Raw genomic sequence first — 20,007 nt, forward strand, 5'->3', positions numbered from 1 at the left:
TCACAGGTAGCCTTGTAGTTCACAGGCAGCCTTCACAGGTAGCCTTGTAGTTCACAGGTAGCCTTGTAGTTCACAGGCAGCCTTCACAGGCAGCCTTGTAGTTCACAGGTAGCCTTCACAGGTAGCCTTGTAGTTCACAGGTAGCCTTGTAGTTCACAGGTAGCCTTGTAGCCTTGTAGTTCACAGGCAGCCTTGTAGTTCACAGGTGGCCTTGTAGTTCACAGGTAGCCTTGTGGTTCACAGGTAGCCTTCACAAGTAGCCTTGTAGTTCACAGGTAGAGGAATTAACTCCTTGACAACTGGACCTTGGTGATACAAGATCAGTGTGGCGTCAGTTTCAGTTGTATTCCGTACTTCTTGTGTGCAGTGATGTCAGTGATTCTGACTGTCCAAAGCTGATTGTGATGTCAGTGATTCTGACTGACCAAAGCTGATAGTGATGTCAGTGATTCTGACTGACCAAAGCTGATAGTGATGTCAGTGATTCTGACTGTCCAAAGCTGATAGACTCAACTGATGTCAGTGATTCTGACTGTCCAAAGCTGATAGACTCAACAGATGTCAGTGATTCTGACTGTCCAAAGCTGATAGACTCAACAGATGTCAGTGATTCTGACTGACCAAAGCTGATTGTGATGTCAGTGATTCTGACTGTCCAAAGCTGATAGACTCAACAGATGTCAGTGATTCTGACTGACCAAAGCTGATTGTGATGTCAGTGATTCTGACTGTCCAAAGCTGATAGTGATGTCAGTGATTCTGACCGACCAAAGCTGACAGTGTTGTCAGTGATTCTGACTGTCCAAAGCTGACACACTCCACACAGATATCAGTGATTCTGACTGACCAAAGCTGATTGTGATGTCAGTGATTCTGACTGACCAAAGCTGATAGACTCCACACAGATATCAGTGATTCTGACTGACCAAAGCTGATTGTGATGTCAGTGATTCTGACTGACCAAAGCTGATAGACTCCACACAGATGTCAGTGAATCTGACTGCCCAAAGCTAACAGTGATGTCAGTGATTCTGACTGACCAAAGCTGATAGACTCCACACAGATGTCAGTGAATCTGACTGCCCAAAGCTAACAGTGATGTCAGTGATTCTGACTGACCAAAGCTGACAGAGGAGGAGGAAGTCCAAAGAAAGAATGGTGACCAGCATCCTGACCTGTGACCTCACTCTGATGTCACTGAGGTGACGACCCTTTTCTGACCAATGTACTCGTATCATTTAAGGGGTTAAGATCTGGTGTATTGGGTCGAACTAAGATGAATAGAAAGGTGAGAAAATCTTGTATGAACTCATTGGCAGTCACTGCAGAGAAAAAGTCATTTTCCCATTCTGACAGGAAATGAATCATTTTCCCATTCAACTCTTTCACTGTCAGAGGTGACTTCAGTCGACTTGACAGTTCACCACTGTAGTCAACTTCAGTTGACATCAAAGGGTCAGGTGAAATGGACCTTTTGTATTGTATTGTGCTGTGTTGTATTGTATTGTATTGTATTACTCTTTTTGTCACAACAGATTTCTCTGCGTGAAATTCAGACTGTTCTCCCCAGGGAGAGCGCGTCGCTACACTGAGAGCGCCACCCACTTTTTGTATTTTTTCCTGCCTGCAGTTTTTTTTTATGTTTTCCAATCGAATTGGATTTTTCTACAGAATTTTGCCAGGAACAACCCTTTTGTTGCCATGGGTTCTTTTACATGCACTAAGTGCATGCTGCACACAGGACCTCGGTTTATCGTCTCATCCAAATGACTAGCGTCCAGACCACCACTCAAGGTCTAGTGGAGGGGAGAAAATACTGGCGACTGTGCCGGAATTCGAACCAGTGTGCTGAGATTCTCTCGCTTCCTTGGTGGACGCATTACCTCTAGGCCATCACTCCACATTGTAACAAAGCTGGACAGCTGCAGCCACCTTTCCTGCCCAGTAAGAAACTGACTTTCCTCCCCTTGGCTGAGTTTGAAGTGAGTTAAGTCCATCGTGTTGTTTTGACATGAACCAACATTGTGTCACAAGAGTATGGAGACTAAGTTTGGTGCTGGGGGGTGTTTTTCACACAGCAACCTGGCAGCAAGAGTTCAACAGCAGGTGAAGATTTTTGTGGAAACCTTTATGTGGGACTGACTGCTGACTGAGTTTTTCTGACTGTAGCACGGTCAGCGTACTGGTTGTGTGCAATGTTAAATGCCAGAGCGCAAAAATCATGCAAATATTGTTATGTGAAAACATAAATTTGCATTTCTATGTGCCAATCTGAAATGATTTCATTGCCATTACTGTCTAATGAAACAAGTTTTTTTGTGCAAAATCATGTAATCACAGTCACACACTTACAAGCAATGTTGTGATGATGGACGTATACATCAGATGCATGCATGCATACATATGTTCATGCAGTCTGCATTTATGCATGTATTCAAGTGTGTTTAAGTGTGAGTGTATGTGCATGTGTGTGTGTGTGCATACATGATGCTTGTGAGAGTGTGGTTATGAACAAACTGAATCTACCACTCAGTTCTACACAAAGAAATGTCTGGAAGGCAGATTCACTGAACGTTGTTAACGTTGCATACCAAACCGCCATTCTTTGATGCACACAGCGCTATTTTCCAGGAACGTTGCAGCTACTTTTGAGATTATTTGCAAAAATGAATTTGCTAAAACATCCCTGTGAAAGTGGACAGGTAGTTCATGTGTCAGAACAGCAGGGAAGGGGTTGGTGGCAGGGAGGAGAATAAGATATGTGAGAGTGTTATATAAAGTGATATTGGTGTTTTTAAATGTTTACATGTGAGTTTTATGTGATACACTTCTTTCCAGCGATTCATGGTGTGGTTTTGGGTTTTTTTCAGTTTTCAAATGGTTTGATAAAGAAAAATTTAGCAACTTTTTTTTTTCTTTTTTTTTAAAACTTGAAACATTATTAACACGACTTATTATAATGTGCTCATTTTAACATGTTTTTGACGGGCGCAATAGCCAAGTGGTTAAAGCGTTGGACTGTCAATCTGAGGGTCCCGGGTTCGAATCATGGTGACGGCGCCTGGTGGGTAAAGGGTGGAGATTTTTACGATCTCCCAGGTCAACATATGTACAGACCTGCTAGTGCCTGAACCCCCTTCGTGCGTATATGCAAGCAGAAGATCAAATACGCACGTTAAAGATCCTGTAATCCATGTCAGCGTTCGGTGGGTTATGGAAACAAGAACATACCCAGCATGCACACCCCTGAAAACGGAGTATGGCTGCCTACATGGCGGGGTAAAAACGGTCATACACGTAAAAAGGCCACTCGTGTGCATACGAGTGAACGCAGAAGAACATGTTTTTGTGCAATGTGCTTTCGGCCTTCTGTTTGGTGAAAGAGTGTGGTTGTTAGGGAGAAGCGCAATATGAATAAAATACGATGTTACTGTTATTATCATTATTATTATTACTGTCATTATTGTAATTGAGTGTGGTGTAAAACACCATGCAGACCGACCTGACAGAGCTGTTATTGGACAACAGGGTTTCTTCTTCTTCTTCTTCGTTGAACTGCCCCATCCAGTGTCTGTGACTGCCTTCACCTCACTCCTCATGATCACCCTCCTCATGATCACCTTCACCTCACTCCTCATGATCACCTTCACCTCACTCCTCATGATCACCTTCACCTCACTCCTCATGATCACCTTCACCTCACTCCTCATGATCACCCTCCTCATGATCACCTTCACCTCACTCCTCATGATCACCTTCACCTCACTCCTCATGATCACCTTCACCTCACTGATCACCTTCACCTCACTGATCACCTTCACCTCACTGATCACCTTCACCTCACTCCTCATGATCACCTTCACCTCACTGATCACCTTCACCTCACTGATCACCTTCACCTCACTCCTCATGATCACCTTCACCTCACTGATCACCTTCACCTCACTGATCACCTTCACCTCACTCCTCATGATCACCTTCACCTCACTCCTCATGATCACCTTCCCCTCACTCCTCATGATCAGCTTCAGAACCACTCCTTTTCTGTGTTCCCAGGTTCAAACACACCACGTTTCTTGGTCTCTGGGCCTTGCACTTGGAATCAACTCCCCTGTTTCTCTTTGTCAAATCTCTGCACTCACCTCTTTCAAGTCTGGCCCTTAAACTTACCTCTTTCAAGTCTGGCCCTTAAACTTACCTCTTTCGAGTCTGGCCCTTAAACTTACCTCTTTCAAGTCTGGCCCTTAAACTTACCTCTTTCGAGTCTGGCCCTTAAACTTACCTCTTTCAAGTCTGGCCTTTAAACTTACCTCTTTCAAGTCTGGCCTTTCTCACCTCTTTCAAGTCTGGCCTTTAAACTTATCTCTTTCAAGTCTGGCCTTTAAACTTACCTCTTTCGAGTCTGGCCCTTAAACTTACCTCTTTTGAGTCTGGCCCTTAAACTTACCTCTTTCAAGTCTGGCCCTTAAACTTACCTCTTTCGAGTCTGGCCTTTAAACTTATCTCTTTCAAGTCTGGCCCTTAAACTTACCTCTTTCAAGTCTGGCCTTTAAACTTACCTCTTTCAAGTCTGGCCTTTAAACTCACCTCTTTCGAGTCTGGCCCTTAAACTTACCTCTTTCAAGTCTGGCCATTAAACTTACCTCTTTCCCGTCTGGCCTTTAAACTTACCTCTTTCAAGTCTGGCCCTTAAACTTATCTCTTTCGAGTCTGGCCCTTAAACTTACCTCTTTCAAGTCTGGCCCTTAAACTTACCTCTTTCAAGTCTGGCCCTTAAACTTACCTCTTTCAAGTCTGGCCTTTAAACTTATCTCTTTCAAGTCTGGCCTTTAAACTTACCTCTTTCGAGTCTGGCCTTTAAACTCACCTCTTTCAAGTCTGGCCTTTAAACTTATCTCTTTCAAGTCTGGCCTTTAAACTTATCTCTTTCAAGTCTGGCCTTAAAATCTACCCCTTTCAAGTCTGGCATTAACACCTACGTCTTTCAAGTCTGGCCTCGAAACCTTCTTCTTTTAAGTCTGGCCTTTAAACTTACCTTTTTTTTCAAAATAGTTCCTTCTCCCTCCAATCCCCCATCCCAGTCTACAGTTTTGGTAACTGTCTATCTCCATATATATTTTAAAGTTTTATCTTTCATTCCTCCGAATTGGCGCTATACCATTGTTGTCTTATTTATTTATTTATTTATTTTTATTTTTTCTTTCTTTCTTTTTTTTTTTTTATCATTTTATTAGTATTACTATTATTATTACTACTACCTTTTTCTATATTATAATTATTATTCTTTTATTTATTTATTTATGTAAGCTTATCTATTATTTATTCCCCCGTTTTTTTTTTTTGTTGTTTTTTCTCAAGGCCTGACTAAGCGCGTTGGGTTACGCTGCTGGTCAGGCATCTGCTTGGCAGATGTGGTGTAGCGTAAATGGTTTGTCCGAACGCAGTGACGCCTCCTTGAGCAACTGCAACTGCAACTGCAACTGCATGGCGCTATGCTTGCGAGTCAAAGACTGGTGTTTGGGTGCTTTGATTCGTCTCTGCTCAAGATTCAGCGCCATTTTAATACTTGTATTTTCTGTTATCATGTATCATTATTTTAGGTCTGAACCACAGGGTGAGAGAAAGAAATGTATGTATGTATGTATGTCACACTGAATACTACAGATAGTGAACCAACACTTTATTTTGCACTGATATGTTTAAAAATAGCAATTGGAAAAACCCAATAAACCACAGAAGGAAAATGTTTGGGTGTCTGGGTGAACTGAAACACATTGAAATGTGCAAAATCAGAAAATGGAAAACCACACTAAACCATAAAATGACATTATTTGGGTGCCTGGGTGAACTGAAACGCATTGAAATGTGTAAAATCAGAAAATGGAAAACCACACTAAACCATAAAATGACATTATTTGGGTGCCTGGCTGTGACTTTGTCAGCCACTAACAGTAATCACAGCCGTCAAAAATATTTCTACCCTCCACTACACCTTGAGCGGTGGTCTGGATGCCAGTCATTTCGAGCATAAACTCAGGCCCATGTGCTGCATGCATTTTGTGCACATAAAAGAACCCACAGCAACAAAAGGCTTGTCCCTGGCAGAATTATGAAGAAAGATCTTCTTTAATATATATGGGTATGCATGCGCATGACTGAAGCTTGACTGAACGACACAGGAAAAAAAATTAAGCGTGTTTCAAAGCAGCTGTCGGTTGGCTCCACTCAGGTAAACAGCCTGTTGTGAAGCAATGTTTGTAAATTCTGCTGCCCGACTCGTCCTCAGAAAGAAAAGATCTGAGCACATCACTCCTCTTTTGCAACATCTCCACTGGCTCCCTGTCTCACACCAAATAAAGTACAAGATCAGCACTCTATGCTACAAATGTATTCACAAATCAGCCCCTTCCTATCTCTGTGGCTGCCTTCACCTCTACACTCCATCTCACTCTCTACGATCAGCTTCGGATCCACTCCACTTACGCATACCCAGATTCAAACTCTCGACTGTTGGCCGCCGTTCTTTCTCTGTCTCTGGACCTTGCAACTGGAATGAACTTCCTCTTTCACTTCGTCAAGTCTCCGCACTCAGCTCTTTCAAGTCTGGCCTTAAAACCCACCTCTTCCCAAAATAGCCTCCCTTCCCTGCCTCTTCCTTGTCTTTAGTTTCTCCAGTTTTAGAGTTAGGCGTGCGTGTGAATGACTGGTGCGAAAGCGCTTAGATTTGTCTATGCACAAGATTCAGCGCTATATAAGTACCATTATTATTATTATTATTATTATTATTAAAGGACTTCAGAGTTCGGTGCCTGACTGAAGAAAGGTTCTAGGTAAGTACCAATAATAAAAATAATACAATAACAGTCAACGCAAAGACAAACATCACATATCTATGTCTTGTCAAGGTGGTCTCACCAACGCAAAGACAAACATCACACATCTATGTTTTGTCAAGGTGGTCTCACCTCAAGGCACCAAATGACACATCAGCAAATACTTGGCACTTTGCATGTAGAAACTGCTGCACGTAACTACAGCACAAATCATGTGGAATGTACTTGAACATCTGTCAAACCCTTTCACAAACATGCAATAATTATCAATTAAATGAATCTCCAAACTCTGTAGTTATGGTGAAGCAAGAGATTTTTTTTTTCCTTTGAAGTGATTGACACACAGAAAATTCTGGCATGTGTCAAATATCAAAAAGAATCTCCAAGCACCGTATGAAATATCTCCTGTTCAGAAACATGGTCAAGTATGATAATAAAGGGAAGTAACTCACTCCATTGACAAGGAGTTTCAGTTTCAGTAGCTCAAGGAGGCGTCACTGCGTTCGGACAAATCCATATACGCTACACCACATCTGCCAAGCAGATGCCTGACCAGCAGCGTAACCCAACGCGCTTAGTCAGGCCTTGAGGGAAAAAAAAAAACAAACAAGGAACACAACTTTAAGTCAATGCTGCTCTTGCTACCGATTCAGCTAACACATAGGTAAATGAAATGTTCACTGAAACAAACTGTGTGTGCTACAAGCTGAATCAGCAGCATTAACTTGAAGTTGTGTACCTTGTAAATAGAGAGAGTTATTTCTCTTTATTGTTGTTTAATCCTTTACTTCCTAGCCTCATGACTGTTCTTTCATTATGGTTAAGTACTTGCTTTTCCACCTGAAGCGATGTTTAATTGTTCTTTCATTATGGTTAAGCACTTTTTTTTTTTCAAACGGAAGTGACGTATCTACCTGACATGTTAAAGCATTTCCTGTCAATCTCTGATCTGTTGTGTACCTTCCCTGTGACCGAAGGGCGTGTCGTCTCAAGAATGTCACTGATATGTGATGTGTGAACCTTTCAACAACCAACAGAATCACCGGACAACAATGAAGACAGATCTGCCCTGAACGTCAGAGGAAAAAAACAATGAAAAAAGATTGACCATGACCATCGACAGAATCCTCTTGGGAACACCTGCTGTCAGCTGTCACAACATCTGCAGCTTCCTGTGGAGGAGATCAACAGATAGGCAGAGAACATCGGACTAACGATGACCAACGATCAATAACAGATAGGCAGAAAACATCAGACTAACGATGACCAATGATCAATAACAGGCAGAGAACATCGGACTAACGATGACAAATGATCAATAACAGATAGGCAGAGAACATCAGACTAACGACGACAAACGATCAATAACAGATAGGCAGAAAACATCGGACTAATGACGACAAACGATCAATAACAGATAGGCAGAGAACATCGGACTAACGATGACCAACGATCAATAACAGATAGGCAGAAAACATCGGACTAACGATGACCAATGATCAATAACAGATAGGCAGAGAACATCCGACTAACGATGACCAACTATCAATTACAGAAAGGCAGAAAACATCAGACTAATGACCAATGATCAATAACAGATAGGCAGAGAACATCGGACTAACGATGACAAACTGTCAATAACAGATAGGCAGAAAACATTGGACTAACGATGACCAACTATCAATGCCAAGAAGACAATCGTTTGAGCAGTGAACGTCCAGCACCAACTAATGTCTTTATTGATGAAAAAGAAGTAGAAAACTTCACTTACCTCAGCAGTTCCATCAGCAGCACAAGTGACTCAGACCATGAACGTAGTGACAGACCAATCGACTCATGACTGTGGTCGCTCCATGAAAGGAAGGAAAGAAGAAACTGCAATGTCAGACTGGAAAGACAGCAGCAACAAGAAATTTTCCCTGAAACTCAAACTGATATTCTGTAACTCTAAAGCTCTGTTCAAACTCCTGTACAGCTGTGAATCTGGGCAACTTCAGACCACAAAGAAGACAAAAATTAGATGCTTCTGACACCAAATGATACTTAAGATTGTAGGCATCGAAGGGCATGATTCAATTTCAGAAGAAGATGTCAGAGAGAGATGCAGGTTAACCTCTCATGTCAACCATCATTGAAAAAAGTCTCTACTGGCTGGGGCATGTGCTGGGGCTCTCCCAACAAGAATCGTATGCCAAGCCACCTGAACGCCTGCAGGCCGGAGAAAGAGGGAACGGCCCAAGTTGAACTGGCAGCAAACAGTGGAGAGAGACCTCAGACATCTCGACAGACGATGGGGTGACACCAGCAAACAGTGGACACAGACCTCAGACACATGACAGATGATGGGGTGACACCAGCAAACAGTGGACACAGACCTCAGACATGTTGACAGATGATGGGGTGACACCAGCAAACAGTGGACACAGACCTCAGACATGTCGACAGATGATGGGGTGACACCAGCAAACAGTGGACACAGCCCTCAGACATGTTGACAGGCGATGGGGTGACACCAGCAAACAGTGGACACAGACCTCAGACATGTTGACAGATGATGGGGTGACACCAGCAAACAGTGAAGAGAGACCTCAAACATGTCGACAGACGATGGGGTGACACCAGCAAACAGTGGACACAGACCTCAGACATGACAGATGATGGGGTGACACCAGCAAACAGTGGACACAGACCTCAGACATGACAGATGATGGGGTGACACCAGCAAACAGTGGAGAGAGACCTCAAACATGTCGACAGACGATGGGGTGACACCAGCAAACAGTGGACACAGACCTCAGACATGTTGACAGATGATGGGGTGACACTAGCAAACAGTGGACAGAGACTTCAGACATGTCGACAGATGATGGGGTGACACCAGCAAACAGTGGACACAGACCTCAGACATGACAGATGATGGGGTGACACCAGCAAACAGTGGACAGAGACTTCAGACATGTCGACAGATGATGGGGTGACAACAAAACACTGACTCAGGACCACAGAGAGTGGACCAGATAAATCGCCTCATGCATTTACTGATGTGACAGTATCTAAGTAAGTCAGGCCAATGCAAGAGCAAAAACATACAGATTCCGTTCAGCAGCAAGAACCTTTAAAATCCCACATTCCGGTTATTGCAATTACTCCATCACCTTAAAAAGGTGAAATATAGTAATACATTTTCTGTACACAGGAGACACATATCTGTCATGTTCCCATCTCTACTTACAAAAGTTAATGCCACAAATATAAAGTGCAGAAATACCAAAAAAGCTTTTCAATAAAATCTGTAACAAAGTGAAGTCAAAAGACACACTCAATAAACATGGCACAAAGAAACGCAAAAGTTTTCCAACAACTACACAAAACAAACGTCACAGATACACAGGTTTCGTCCAGTCCATGTAGAGCGTCTCATCCCCCTGCGTGACGTTGCCTCCAGAGCGCAGACCTCTGTTATACATCACAAACGGCGGCCCCGGCAGAGCGTTTTCCTTGGAGTAAACAGCGCAGCGCTTGAAGGGGCACGGGGACAGCCTCCAGGCGTAGCGAAGACCCAGGATGAGCTGGTCCGGCCCGCCGCAGACCCCGGGGTAGAGCTGGAGATGTGTTGCGTTGGCGTCAGTGATGGGGGTGGGCACCCACTCTGCTTTCCCTTCCTCTGGCTGACAGGACCGGCTGTCCCCCACAGCGCAGCACAGCTGTAAGGGAAGGAGGAGACGTTCAATGTTAAAGGTCCCATTGCCTTTTGCCCTGTGAGCGGCACTGAATTCATAGCTGCTGTTTCTAGGTTAAAGGTCCCATAGCCTTTTGCCCTGTAGCGGCACTGAATTCATAGCTGCTGTTTCTAGGTTAAAGGTCCCATAGCCTTTTGCCCTGTAGCGGCACTGAATTCATAGCTGCTGTTTCTAGGTTAAAGGGTAAAGGTAGCCTTTTGCCCTGTAGCGGCACTGAATTCATAGCTGCTGTTTCTAGGTTAAAGGGTAAAGGTAGCCTTTTGCCCTGTAGCGGCACTGAATTCATAGCTGCTGTTTCTAGGTTAAAGGTCAAAGGTCCCATAGCCTTTCGCCCTGTAGCGGCACTGAATTCATAGCTGCTGTTTCTAGGTTAAAGGGTAAAGGTCCCATTGCTTTTCACCCTGTAGCGGCACTGAATTCATAGCTGCTGTTTCTAGGTTAAAGGGTAAAGGTCCCATTGCTTTTCACCCTGTAGCGGCACTGAATTCATAGCTGCTGTTTCTAGGTTAAAGGTTAAAGGTCCCATTGCCTTTTGCCCTGTAGCGGCACTGAATTCATAGCTGCTGTTTCTAGGTTAAAGGGTAAAGGTCCCATAGCCTTTTGCCCTGTAGCGGCACTGAATTCATAGCTGCTGTTTCTAGGTTAAAGGTTAAAGGTCCCATTGCCTTTCGCCCTGTAGCGGCACTGAATTCATAGCTGCTGTTTCTAGGTTAAAGGGTAAAGGTCCCATTGCTTTTCACCCTGTAGCGGCACTGAATTCATAGCCGCTGTTTCTAGGTTAAAGGTTAAAGGTCCCATTGCCTTTCGCCCTGTAGCGGCACTGAATTCATAGCTGCTGTTTCTAGGTTAAAGGTCCCATAGCCTTTCGCCCTGTAGCAGCACTGAATTCATAGCTGCTGTTTCTAGGTTAAAGGTCCCATTGTCTTTTGCCTTATAAGGACTGTCAATTCTATGTTAAAGGTTAAAGGTCCCATAGGTTTTTGCCCTATAGAGGCACTGAATTTGTAGCCAGTTACTAGATTAAAGGTTCCATAGCCATTCGCCCTGTAGCGGCACTGATTTCAGGGTTGAAGGTTAAAGGTCCCATAGCTTTTTGCCATGTAGGGGCACTGAATTAACAGCCACTGTTTCTAGGTTAAAGGTTAAAGATCCCACACCTTTTTGGGGCACTGAGTTCATATTCTGTTGCATTTGGAGCCAGTTCACTGTTGAATGTTGGACACTGGTATCCCAGCTGTGTGGTCTCCATGTTGTGTTGATCCCCATCAGACATGTTTTTCTTCTTCTTCTTCTTCTTCTGCGTTCGTGGGCTTCAACTCCCACGTTCACTCGTATATACGTGAGTGGGCTTTTTATGTGTGTGATCGTTTTTACCCCGCCATGTAGGCAGCCATACTCCGTTTTAAGGGGTGTGCATGCTGGGTATGTTCTTGTTTCCATAACCCACCGAACGCTGACATGGATTACAGGATCTTTAACGTGCGTATTTGATCTTATCCTTGCGTATACACACGAAGGGGGTTCAGGCACTGGCAGGTCTGCACATATGTTGACCTGGGAGATCGTAGAAATCTCCACCCTTTACCCACCAGGCGCTGTCACTGTGATTCGAACCCAGACCCTCAGATTGACAGTCCAACGCTTTAACCACTCGGCTATGGTGCCCGTCAGACATGTTTTTTTCAATTCCAGAGGCAAGCCAGAGCAAGCCCTGTGTCTGACTTGTTCTGTGTGTACTCAATGCAGCACATTAAAGCTGTAAATCATCTTTTTTTTTTTTTTTCAACTACTATCCCTGAAGACCTCATGTTTCATCATGTTTCAGTTCCTCAAGGAAGCATCACTGCGTTCAGACAAATCCATACATGCTACACCACATCTGCTAGACAGGTGCTTGACCAGCAGCATGACCCAATGTGCAAACACACACACACACACACACACACAAACAACCCTAGACCACACCCACATGCACACACATACACAAACACACACTCACACACACACAAATACGCACATAAACACCCCCAAACCACACACACCAACACAAACACTCCCCCTCCACACCCACACAAACACAACCCTCCCCGCACCCCATCCTTCTACCCTACACACACGCACCTCAAATCCTTCTCTCTGCCTCAGCTCCAGGGTCCAGGAGTGTCCATAATCCAGGACAAGAGCAGCTGGTGTCCGCGTGACGCTGATGGGTAGCGGGCCTTGCCAGAGGGCGGAGAGGTTGTAGGCCACGCTGAGCCCCCCCAGGAATAGGCGGTGAGCGATGTCCTGCTTGTCTCGCGTGTGGACACTGCCCAGCCACCCAACCCAACACATCACACCCGCTGGTCACCATGACAACGATGGTAATAATAGATAACAAAGAGTGGTAACTCTCTTCACACACCAGGCACACATCACACCCACTGGTCACCATGACAACAACGGTAATGACAGATAACAAAGAGTGGTGACTCTCTTCACACACCAGGCACACATCACACCCACTGGTCACCATGACAACGATGGTAATGACAGATAACAAAGAGTGGTGACTCTCTTCACACACCAGGCACACATCACACCCACTGGTCACCATGACAACGATGGTAATGACAGATAACAAAGAGTGGTGACTCTCTTCACACACCAGGCACACATCACACTGATTGATAATCATAACAATAATGGTAATAATGACGACGTGATGAATGATAAGGATACTTATACAGCGCCATTCCTAGTTTGGAGACCAAGCTGTAAGCACTTCGCAAACACCGGGGTCATTTGCACAACAGGCTGCCTACTTAGAGCTGACTGACGGCTGCCACTGGGTGCTCATCACTCATTTCCTGTGTCATTCAATCATGCACAAACACACTCATACAGACATGTAACATTTTACATGTATGACCGTTTTGTTTATTTACTCCATCAAGTAGGCAGCCATACTCCATTTTCAGGGGTGTGCATGCTGGGTATGTTCTTGTTTCCATAACCTACAGAACGCTAACATGAATTAACGTGCGTATTAATCTTCTGCGTGTGTATACACACGAAAGGGGTTTAAGCACTAGCAGGTATGCACACATGTTGACCTGGGAGATCAGAAAAATCTCCACCTTTACCCACTAGGCGCCATTACCAAGTTTTGAACCCGTGACCCTCAGATTGAAAGTCCAGTGCAATAACCACTCGGCTATTGAACCCGATTCACACCTGGGTGGAGTGTGGAAAACCAGAGAACAAAGCCTTTCCCTAGGACACAACACTATGCTAAAACACTGCCTCAGACTGTGATCAGTGAATGCTGGATCAAAGCCTTTCCCTAGGACACAACACCGTGCTAAAACACTGCCTGAAACTGTGATCAGTGAATGCTGGATCAAAGCCTCTCCCTAGGACACAACACCATGCTAAAACAGTGCCTGAAACTGTGATCAGTGAACGCTGGATCAAAGCCTCTCCCTAGGACACAACACCATGCTAAAACACTGCCTCAGACTGTGACAGTGAACGCTGGAACAAAGCCTTTCCCTAGGACACAACACCATGCTAAAACACTGCCTCAGACTGTGACCAGTGAACGCTGGAACAAAGCCTTTCCCTAGGACACAACACCATGCTAAAACACTGCCTCAGACTGTGACAGTGAACGCTGGAACAAAGCCTTTCCCTAGGACACAACACCATGCTAAAACACTGCCTCAGACTGTGACCAGTGAACGCTGGATCAAAGCCTTTCCCTAGGACACAACACAGTGCTAAAACACTGCCTCAGACTGTGACAGTGAACGCTGGAACAAAGCCTTTCCCTAGGACACAACACCATGCTAAAACACTGCCTCAGACTGTGATCAGTGAACGCTGGATCAAAGCCTTTCCCTAGGACACAACACCATGCTAAAACAGTGCCTCAAACTGTGATCAGTGAACGCTGAATCAGAAGTCCAGCAGCTAACCGATTCCATCACGGCGCCTTCACATCCTTCATTTGAATAACATTAATACATTACGATGTAATAATTAATTGCAATGTTTTAAAAGCGAATGTGTGAAATGCTTTTATTTGAGAATATATGTTTATTACTCTTGTTTAATCAAGTAAACCGTGTGTGTGGGGTGGGTGGGGGTGGGTAGGTGCGGGTGTGTGCTGATTATCTGGTTGTGGTTTTCCGCAATTTATCTCTATTTTTATCTGTCTATTATAATCAATGTGCAATGTAGTAGGCTATGCTTATAATTATATTCAAAATAATGTTTCTTATTTTTTTCTGTTTTTACATTAAGAATACCAGTTATTACCTGCAGTGTGTGGATGTATGTATGAAACGGTGTATGTGATATTTTTTACATTTGTGTCTTCGTAATATTCGTAAAAGCTGTTGTTGACTTTTACATTTATGTTCCCCATGTTGTTTACTTGTCTGTGTTGTGATAATGCACCTGACCAAATTTCTCAGAGTTGGAGATAATAAAGTTATTCTTATTCTTATTCTTATTCACATGGGGAAACACAAACTGGGACGTTTTAGCACTCACGGTGCGTAGGGCGAGTTGAAGTCTGTGATGTCCATGGAGACAGCCATAAAGACATTGTGCATGCGGGGGTTGGGCACGAAGCCGTAGTCTGCCGTCTGGTGCCAGCGAATGTCTGGGAATCCACTGGACGTCACAAAATCATGGTCAGATGACCCTATCTGGGAAAAAAAAAAAGGATAAAAACATCAACATAAAAAAACCTGTCTACATTAACTTCATTTTTGACAGGAGCAGAGAAACACATGACAATAATTTGTATGTGTGTGGTGGGTGGGTGGGTGGGTGGGGGAGGAAGGGGGTGGGGAGATGGGATATGTGACTGTATATGTGCATGTGTGTGAGCACACGCGCGTGTGTGTGTGTGCGCATGTGTGCGTTTGTGTGATGGTGTGTGTGTGTGTGTGCATGTGCGTGTGTATGTGTGTGTGTCTGTGTGTGTGTGTGTGTCTGTGCGTACATGGGTGTGCATGCTTCTGTGCATGCATGCATGTTTGTGTGAGTGTGCATGTGGGTGTGCAATGACTTGTGTTTTGCTCCTGTCCATTAACTGTGTCAGTGGGTGCTGTGGTCTTGTTTGGTTTTTTTTGTTTTTGTTTTTTTTGTTTTTTGTTTTGTTTTGTTGTTGTTTTTCTTCAGTTCTCCAGACAAAAGAAGAACTAAGGCGCAGGAAGGTTTCACAGTGACACCTGTATAAAACCACCTGTCTCACCTGTACAAAACCACCTGTCTCGCCTGTACAAAGCCACCTGTCTCACCTGTACAAAGCCACCTGTCTCACCTGTATAAAACCACCTGTCTCACCTGTACAAAGCCACCCGTCTCGCCTGTACAAAGCCACCTGTCTCACCTGTATAAAACCACCTGTCTCACCTGTACAAAGCCACCTGTCTCACCTGTATAAAACCACCTGTCTCACCTGTACAAAGCCACCTGTCTCACCTGTATAAAACCACCTGTCTCGCCTGTACAAAGCCACCTGTCTCGCCTGTACAAAGCCACCTGTCTCACCTGTACAAAGCCACCTGTCTCGCCTGTACAAAGCCACATGTCTCACCTGTACAAAACCACCTGTCGCACCTGTACAAAGCCACCTGTCTCTCCTGTATAAAACCACCTGTCTCGCCTGTACAAAGCCACCTGTCTCACCTGTACAAAGCCACCTGTCTCGCCTGTACAAAGCCACCTGTCTCACCTGTACAAAGCCACCTGTCTCACCTGTACAAAGCCACCCGTCTCGCCTGTACAAAGCCACCTGTCTCACCTGTACAAAGCCACCTGTTTCACCTGTATAAAACCACCTGTCTCACCTGTACAAAGCCACCCGTCTCGCCTGTACAAAGCCACCTGTCTCACCTGTACAAAGCCACCTGTTTCACCTGTATAAAACCACCTGTTTCACCTGTACAAAGCCACCTGTTTCACCTGTATAAAACCACCTGTCTCGCCTGTACAAAGCCACCTGTCTCACCTGTACAAAGCCACCTGTTTCACCTCTATAAAACCACCTGTCTCGCCTGTACAAAGCCACCTGTCTCACCTGTACAAAGCCACCTGTTTCACCTGTATAAAACCACCTGTCTCGCCTGTACAAAGCCGCCTGTCTCGCCTGTACAAAGCCACCTGTCTCGCCTGTACAAAGCCACCTGTCTCGCCTGTACAAAGCCACCTGTCTCACCTGTACAAAGCCACCTGTTTCACCTCTATAAAACCACCTGTCTCACCTGTACAAAGCCACCTGTTTCACCTCTATAAAACCACCTGTCTCGCCTGTACAAAGCCACCTGTCTCACCTGTACAAAGCCACCTGTCTCACCTGTATAAAACCACCTGTCTCGCCTGTACAAAGCCACCTGTCTCACCTGTACAAAACCACCTGTCTCGCCTGTACAAAGCCACCTGTCTCACCTGTATAAAACCACCTGTCTCGCCTGTACAAAGCCACCTGTCTCACCTGTACAAAGCCACCTGTTTCACCTCTATAAAACCACCTGTCTCACCTGTACAAAGCCACCTGTTTCACCTCTATAAAACCACCTGTCTCGCCTGTACAAAGCCACCTGTCTCACCTGTACAAAGCCACCTGTCTCACCTGTATAAAACCACCTGTCTCGCCTGTACAAAGCCACCTGTCTCACCTGTACAAAGCCACCTGTCTCGCCTGTACAAAGCCACCTGTCTCACCTGTATAAAACCACCTGTCTCGCCTGTACAAAGCCACCTGTCTCACCTGTACAAAGCCACCTGTCTCGCCTGTATAAAACCACCTGTCTCACCTGTACAAAGCCACCTGTCTCACCTGTACAAAGCCACCTGTCTCACCTGTATAAAACCACCTGTCTCACCTCTATAAAACCACCTGTCTCACCTGTACAAAGCCACCTGTCTCACCTCTATAAAACCACCTGTCTCACCTGTACAAAGCCACCTGTTTCACCTCTATAAAACCACCTGTCTCACCTGTACAAAGCCACCTGTCTCGCCTGTACAAAGCCACCTGACTCGCCTGTACAAAGCCACCTGTCTCGCCTGTACAAAGCCACCTGTCTCACCTGTATAAAACCACCTGTCTCGCCTGTACAAAGCCACCTGTCAGTGACACCTATATAAAACCACCTGTCTCACCTGTACAGTGACACCTGTATTCTTCTGCGTTCACTCGTATGCACACGAGTGGGCTTTTACGTGTATGACCGTTTTTACCCCGCCATGTAGGCAGCCATACTCCGTTTTCGGAGGTGTGCATGCTGGGTATGTTCTTGTTTCCATAACCCACCGAACGCTGACATGGATTACAGGATCTTTAACGTGCGTATTTGATCTTCTGCTTGCATATACACACGAAGGGGGTTCAGGCACTAGCAGGTCTGCACATATGTTGACCTGGGAGATCGTAAAAATCTCCACCCTTTACCCACTAGGCACCGTCACCGTGATTCGAACCCGGGACCCTCAGATTGACAGTCCAACGCTTTAACCACTCGGCTATTGCACCCGTCTACACCTGTATAAAACCAGCTATTTCACCTGTACAGTGACACCTGTATAAAACCATCTGTCTCACCTGTACAAAGCCACCTGTCTCACCTGTACAAAGCCACCTGTCTCACCTGTACAAAGCCACCTGTCTCACCTGTACAAAGCCACCTGTCTCACCTGTACAAAGCCACCTGTCTCACCTGTACAAAGCCACCTGTTTCACCTGTATAAAACCACCTGTCTCACCTGTACAAAGCCACCTGTCTCGCCTGTACAAAGCCACCTGTCTCACCTGTACAAAGCCACCTGTCTCACCTGTACAAAGCCACCTGTCTCGCCTGTACAAAGCCACCTGTTTCACCTGTATAAAACCACCTGTCTCGCCTGTACAAAGCCACCTGTCTCGCCTGTATAAAGCCACCTGTCTCGCCTGTACAAAGCCACCTGTCTCGCCTGTACAAAGCCACCTGTTTCACCTGTACAAAGCCACCTGTCTCACCTGTACAAAGCCACCTGTCTCACCTGTATAAAACCACCTGTCTCGCCTGTACAAAGCCACCCGTCTCGCCTGTACAAAGCCACCTGTTTCACCTGTACAAAGCCACCTGTCTCACCTGTATAAAACCACCTGTCTCGCCTGTACAAAGCCACCTGTCTCACCTGTACAAAGCCACCTGTCTCACCTGTACAAAACCACCGGTCTCACCTGTACAAAGCCACCTGTCTCACCTGTATAAAACCACCTGTCTCACCTGTATAAAACCACCTGTCTCACCTGTATAAAACCACCTGTCTCACCTGTATAAAACCACCTGTCTCACCTGTACAAAGCCACCTGTCTCGCCTGTACAAAGCCACCTGTCTCACCTGTACAAAGCCACCCGTCTCACCTGTACAAAACCACCTGTCTCTCCTGTACAAAGCCACCTGTCTCACCTGTATAAAACCACCTGTCTTGCCTGTACAAAGCCACCTGTTTCACCTGTACAAAGCCACCTGTCTCACCTGTACAAAGCCACCCGTCTCACCTGTATAAAACCACCTGTCTTGCCTGTACAAAGCCACCTGTTTCACCTGTATAAAACCACCTGTTTCACCTGTATAAAACCACCCGTCTCACCTGTACAAAGCCACCTGTCTCTCCTGTATAAAACCACCAGTCTCACCTGTATAAAACCACCAGTCTCACCTGTACAAAGCCACCTGTCTCGCCTGTACAAAGACACCTGTCTCGCCTGTACAAAGCCACCTGTCTCGCCTGTATAAAGCCACCTGTCTCACCTGTATAAAGCCACCTGTCTCGCCTGTACAGTGACACCTGTACAAAACCATCTGTCTCGCCTGTACAAAGCCACCTGTCTCGCCTGTACAAAGCCACCTGTTTCACCTGTACAAAGTCACCTGTCTCACCTGTACAGTGACACCTGTATAAAACCATCTGTCTCGCCTGTACAAAACCATCTGTCTCGCCTGTACAAAGCCACCTGTCTCACCTGTACAGTGACACCTGTATAAAACCAGCTATTTCACCTGTACAATGACACCTGTATAAAACCATCTGTCTCACCTGTACAAAGCCACCTGTCTCGCCTGTACAAAGCCACCTGTCTCGCCTGTACAAAACCACCCGTCTCGCCTGTACAAAGCCACCTGTATCACCTGTACAAAGCCACCCGTCTCACCTGTACAAAGCCACCCGTCTCACCTGTACAAAGCCACCTGTCTCGCCTGTACAAAGCCACCTGTCTCGCCTGTACAAAGCCACCTGTTTCACCTGTATAAAACCACCTGTTTCACCTGTACAAAGCCACCTGTTTCACCTGTATAAAACCACCTGTCTCGCCTGTACAAAGCCACCTGTCTCGCCTGTACAAAGCCACCTGTTTCACCTGTACAAAGCCACCTGTCTCACCTGTACA

The 20,007-nt window shown here is 45.4% G+C and overlaps 1 protein-coding gene across 3 annotated transcripts in view; it reads right to left on the minus strand.

The window, feature by feature from the left end:
* Positions 1 to 8,422: 8,422 nt before the first annotated feature.
* LOC143297831 (sialate O-acetylesterase-like) overlaps positions 8,423 to 20,007 on the minus strand; it is a 20,756-nt gene continuing 9,171 nt past the window's right edge. Inside the window, exons 8-11 of one of the 3 annotated variants that reach the window (XR_013057313.1) lie at positions 15,113 to 15,270; positions 12,695 to 12,881; positions 9,474 to 10,537; positions 8,423 to 9,208 (exon numbers count right to left, since the gene is read on the minus strand). Coding sequence is in view for 1 of the 3 variants with exons in the window: in XM_076610344.1 (XP_076466459.1) it covers positions 10,211 to 10,537; positions 12,695 to 12,881; positions 15,113 to 15,270 (672 nt within the window). In the remaining 2 variants the exon portion in view is untranslated. Of the gene's footprint in view, positions 9,209 to 9,331; positions 10,538 to 12,694; positions 12,882 to 15,112; positions 15,271 to 20,007 lie in introns of those variants that run through there. The other 2 variants (XR_013057314.1, XM_076610344.1) reach the window with 2 other exon arrangements.

The sequence above is a fragment of the Babylonia areolata genome, chromosome 23 (assembly GCF_041734735.1).
Source record: "Babylonia areolata isolate BAREFJ2019XMU chromosome 23, ASM4173473v1, whole genome shotgun sequence".
Classification (NCBI taxonomy): domain Eukaryota; kingdom Metazoa; phylum Mollusca; class Gastropoda; order Neogastropoda; family Buccinidae; genus Babylonia; species Babylonia areolata.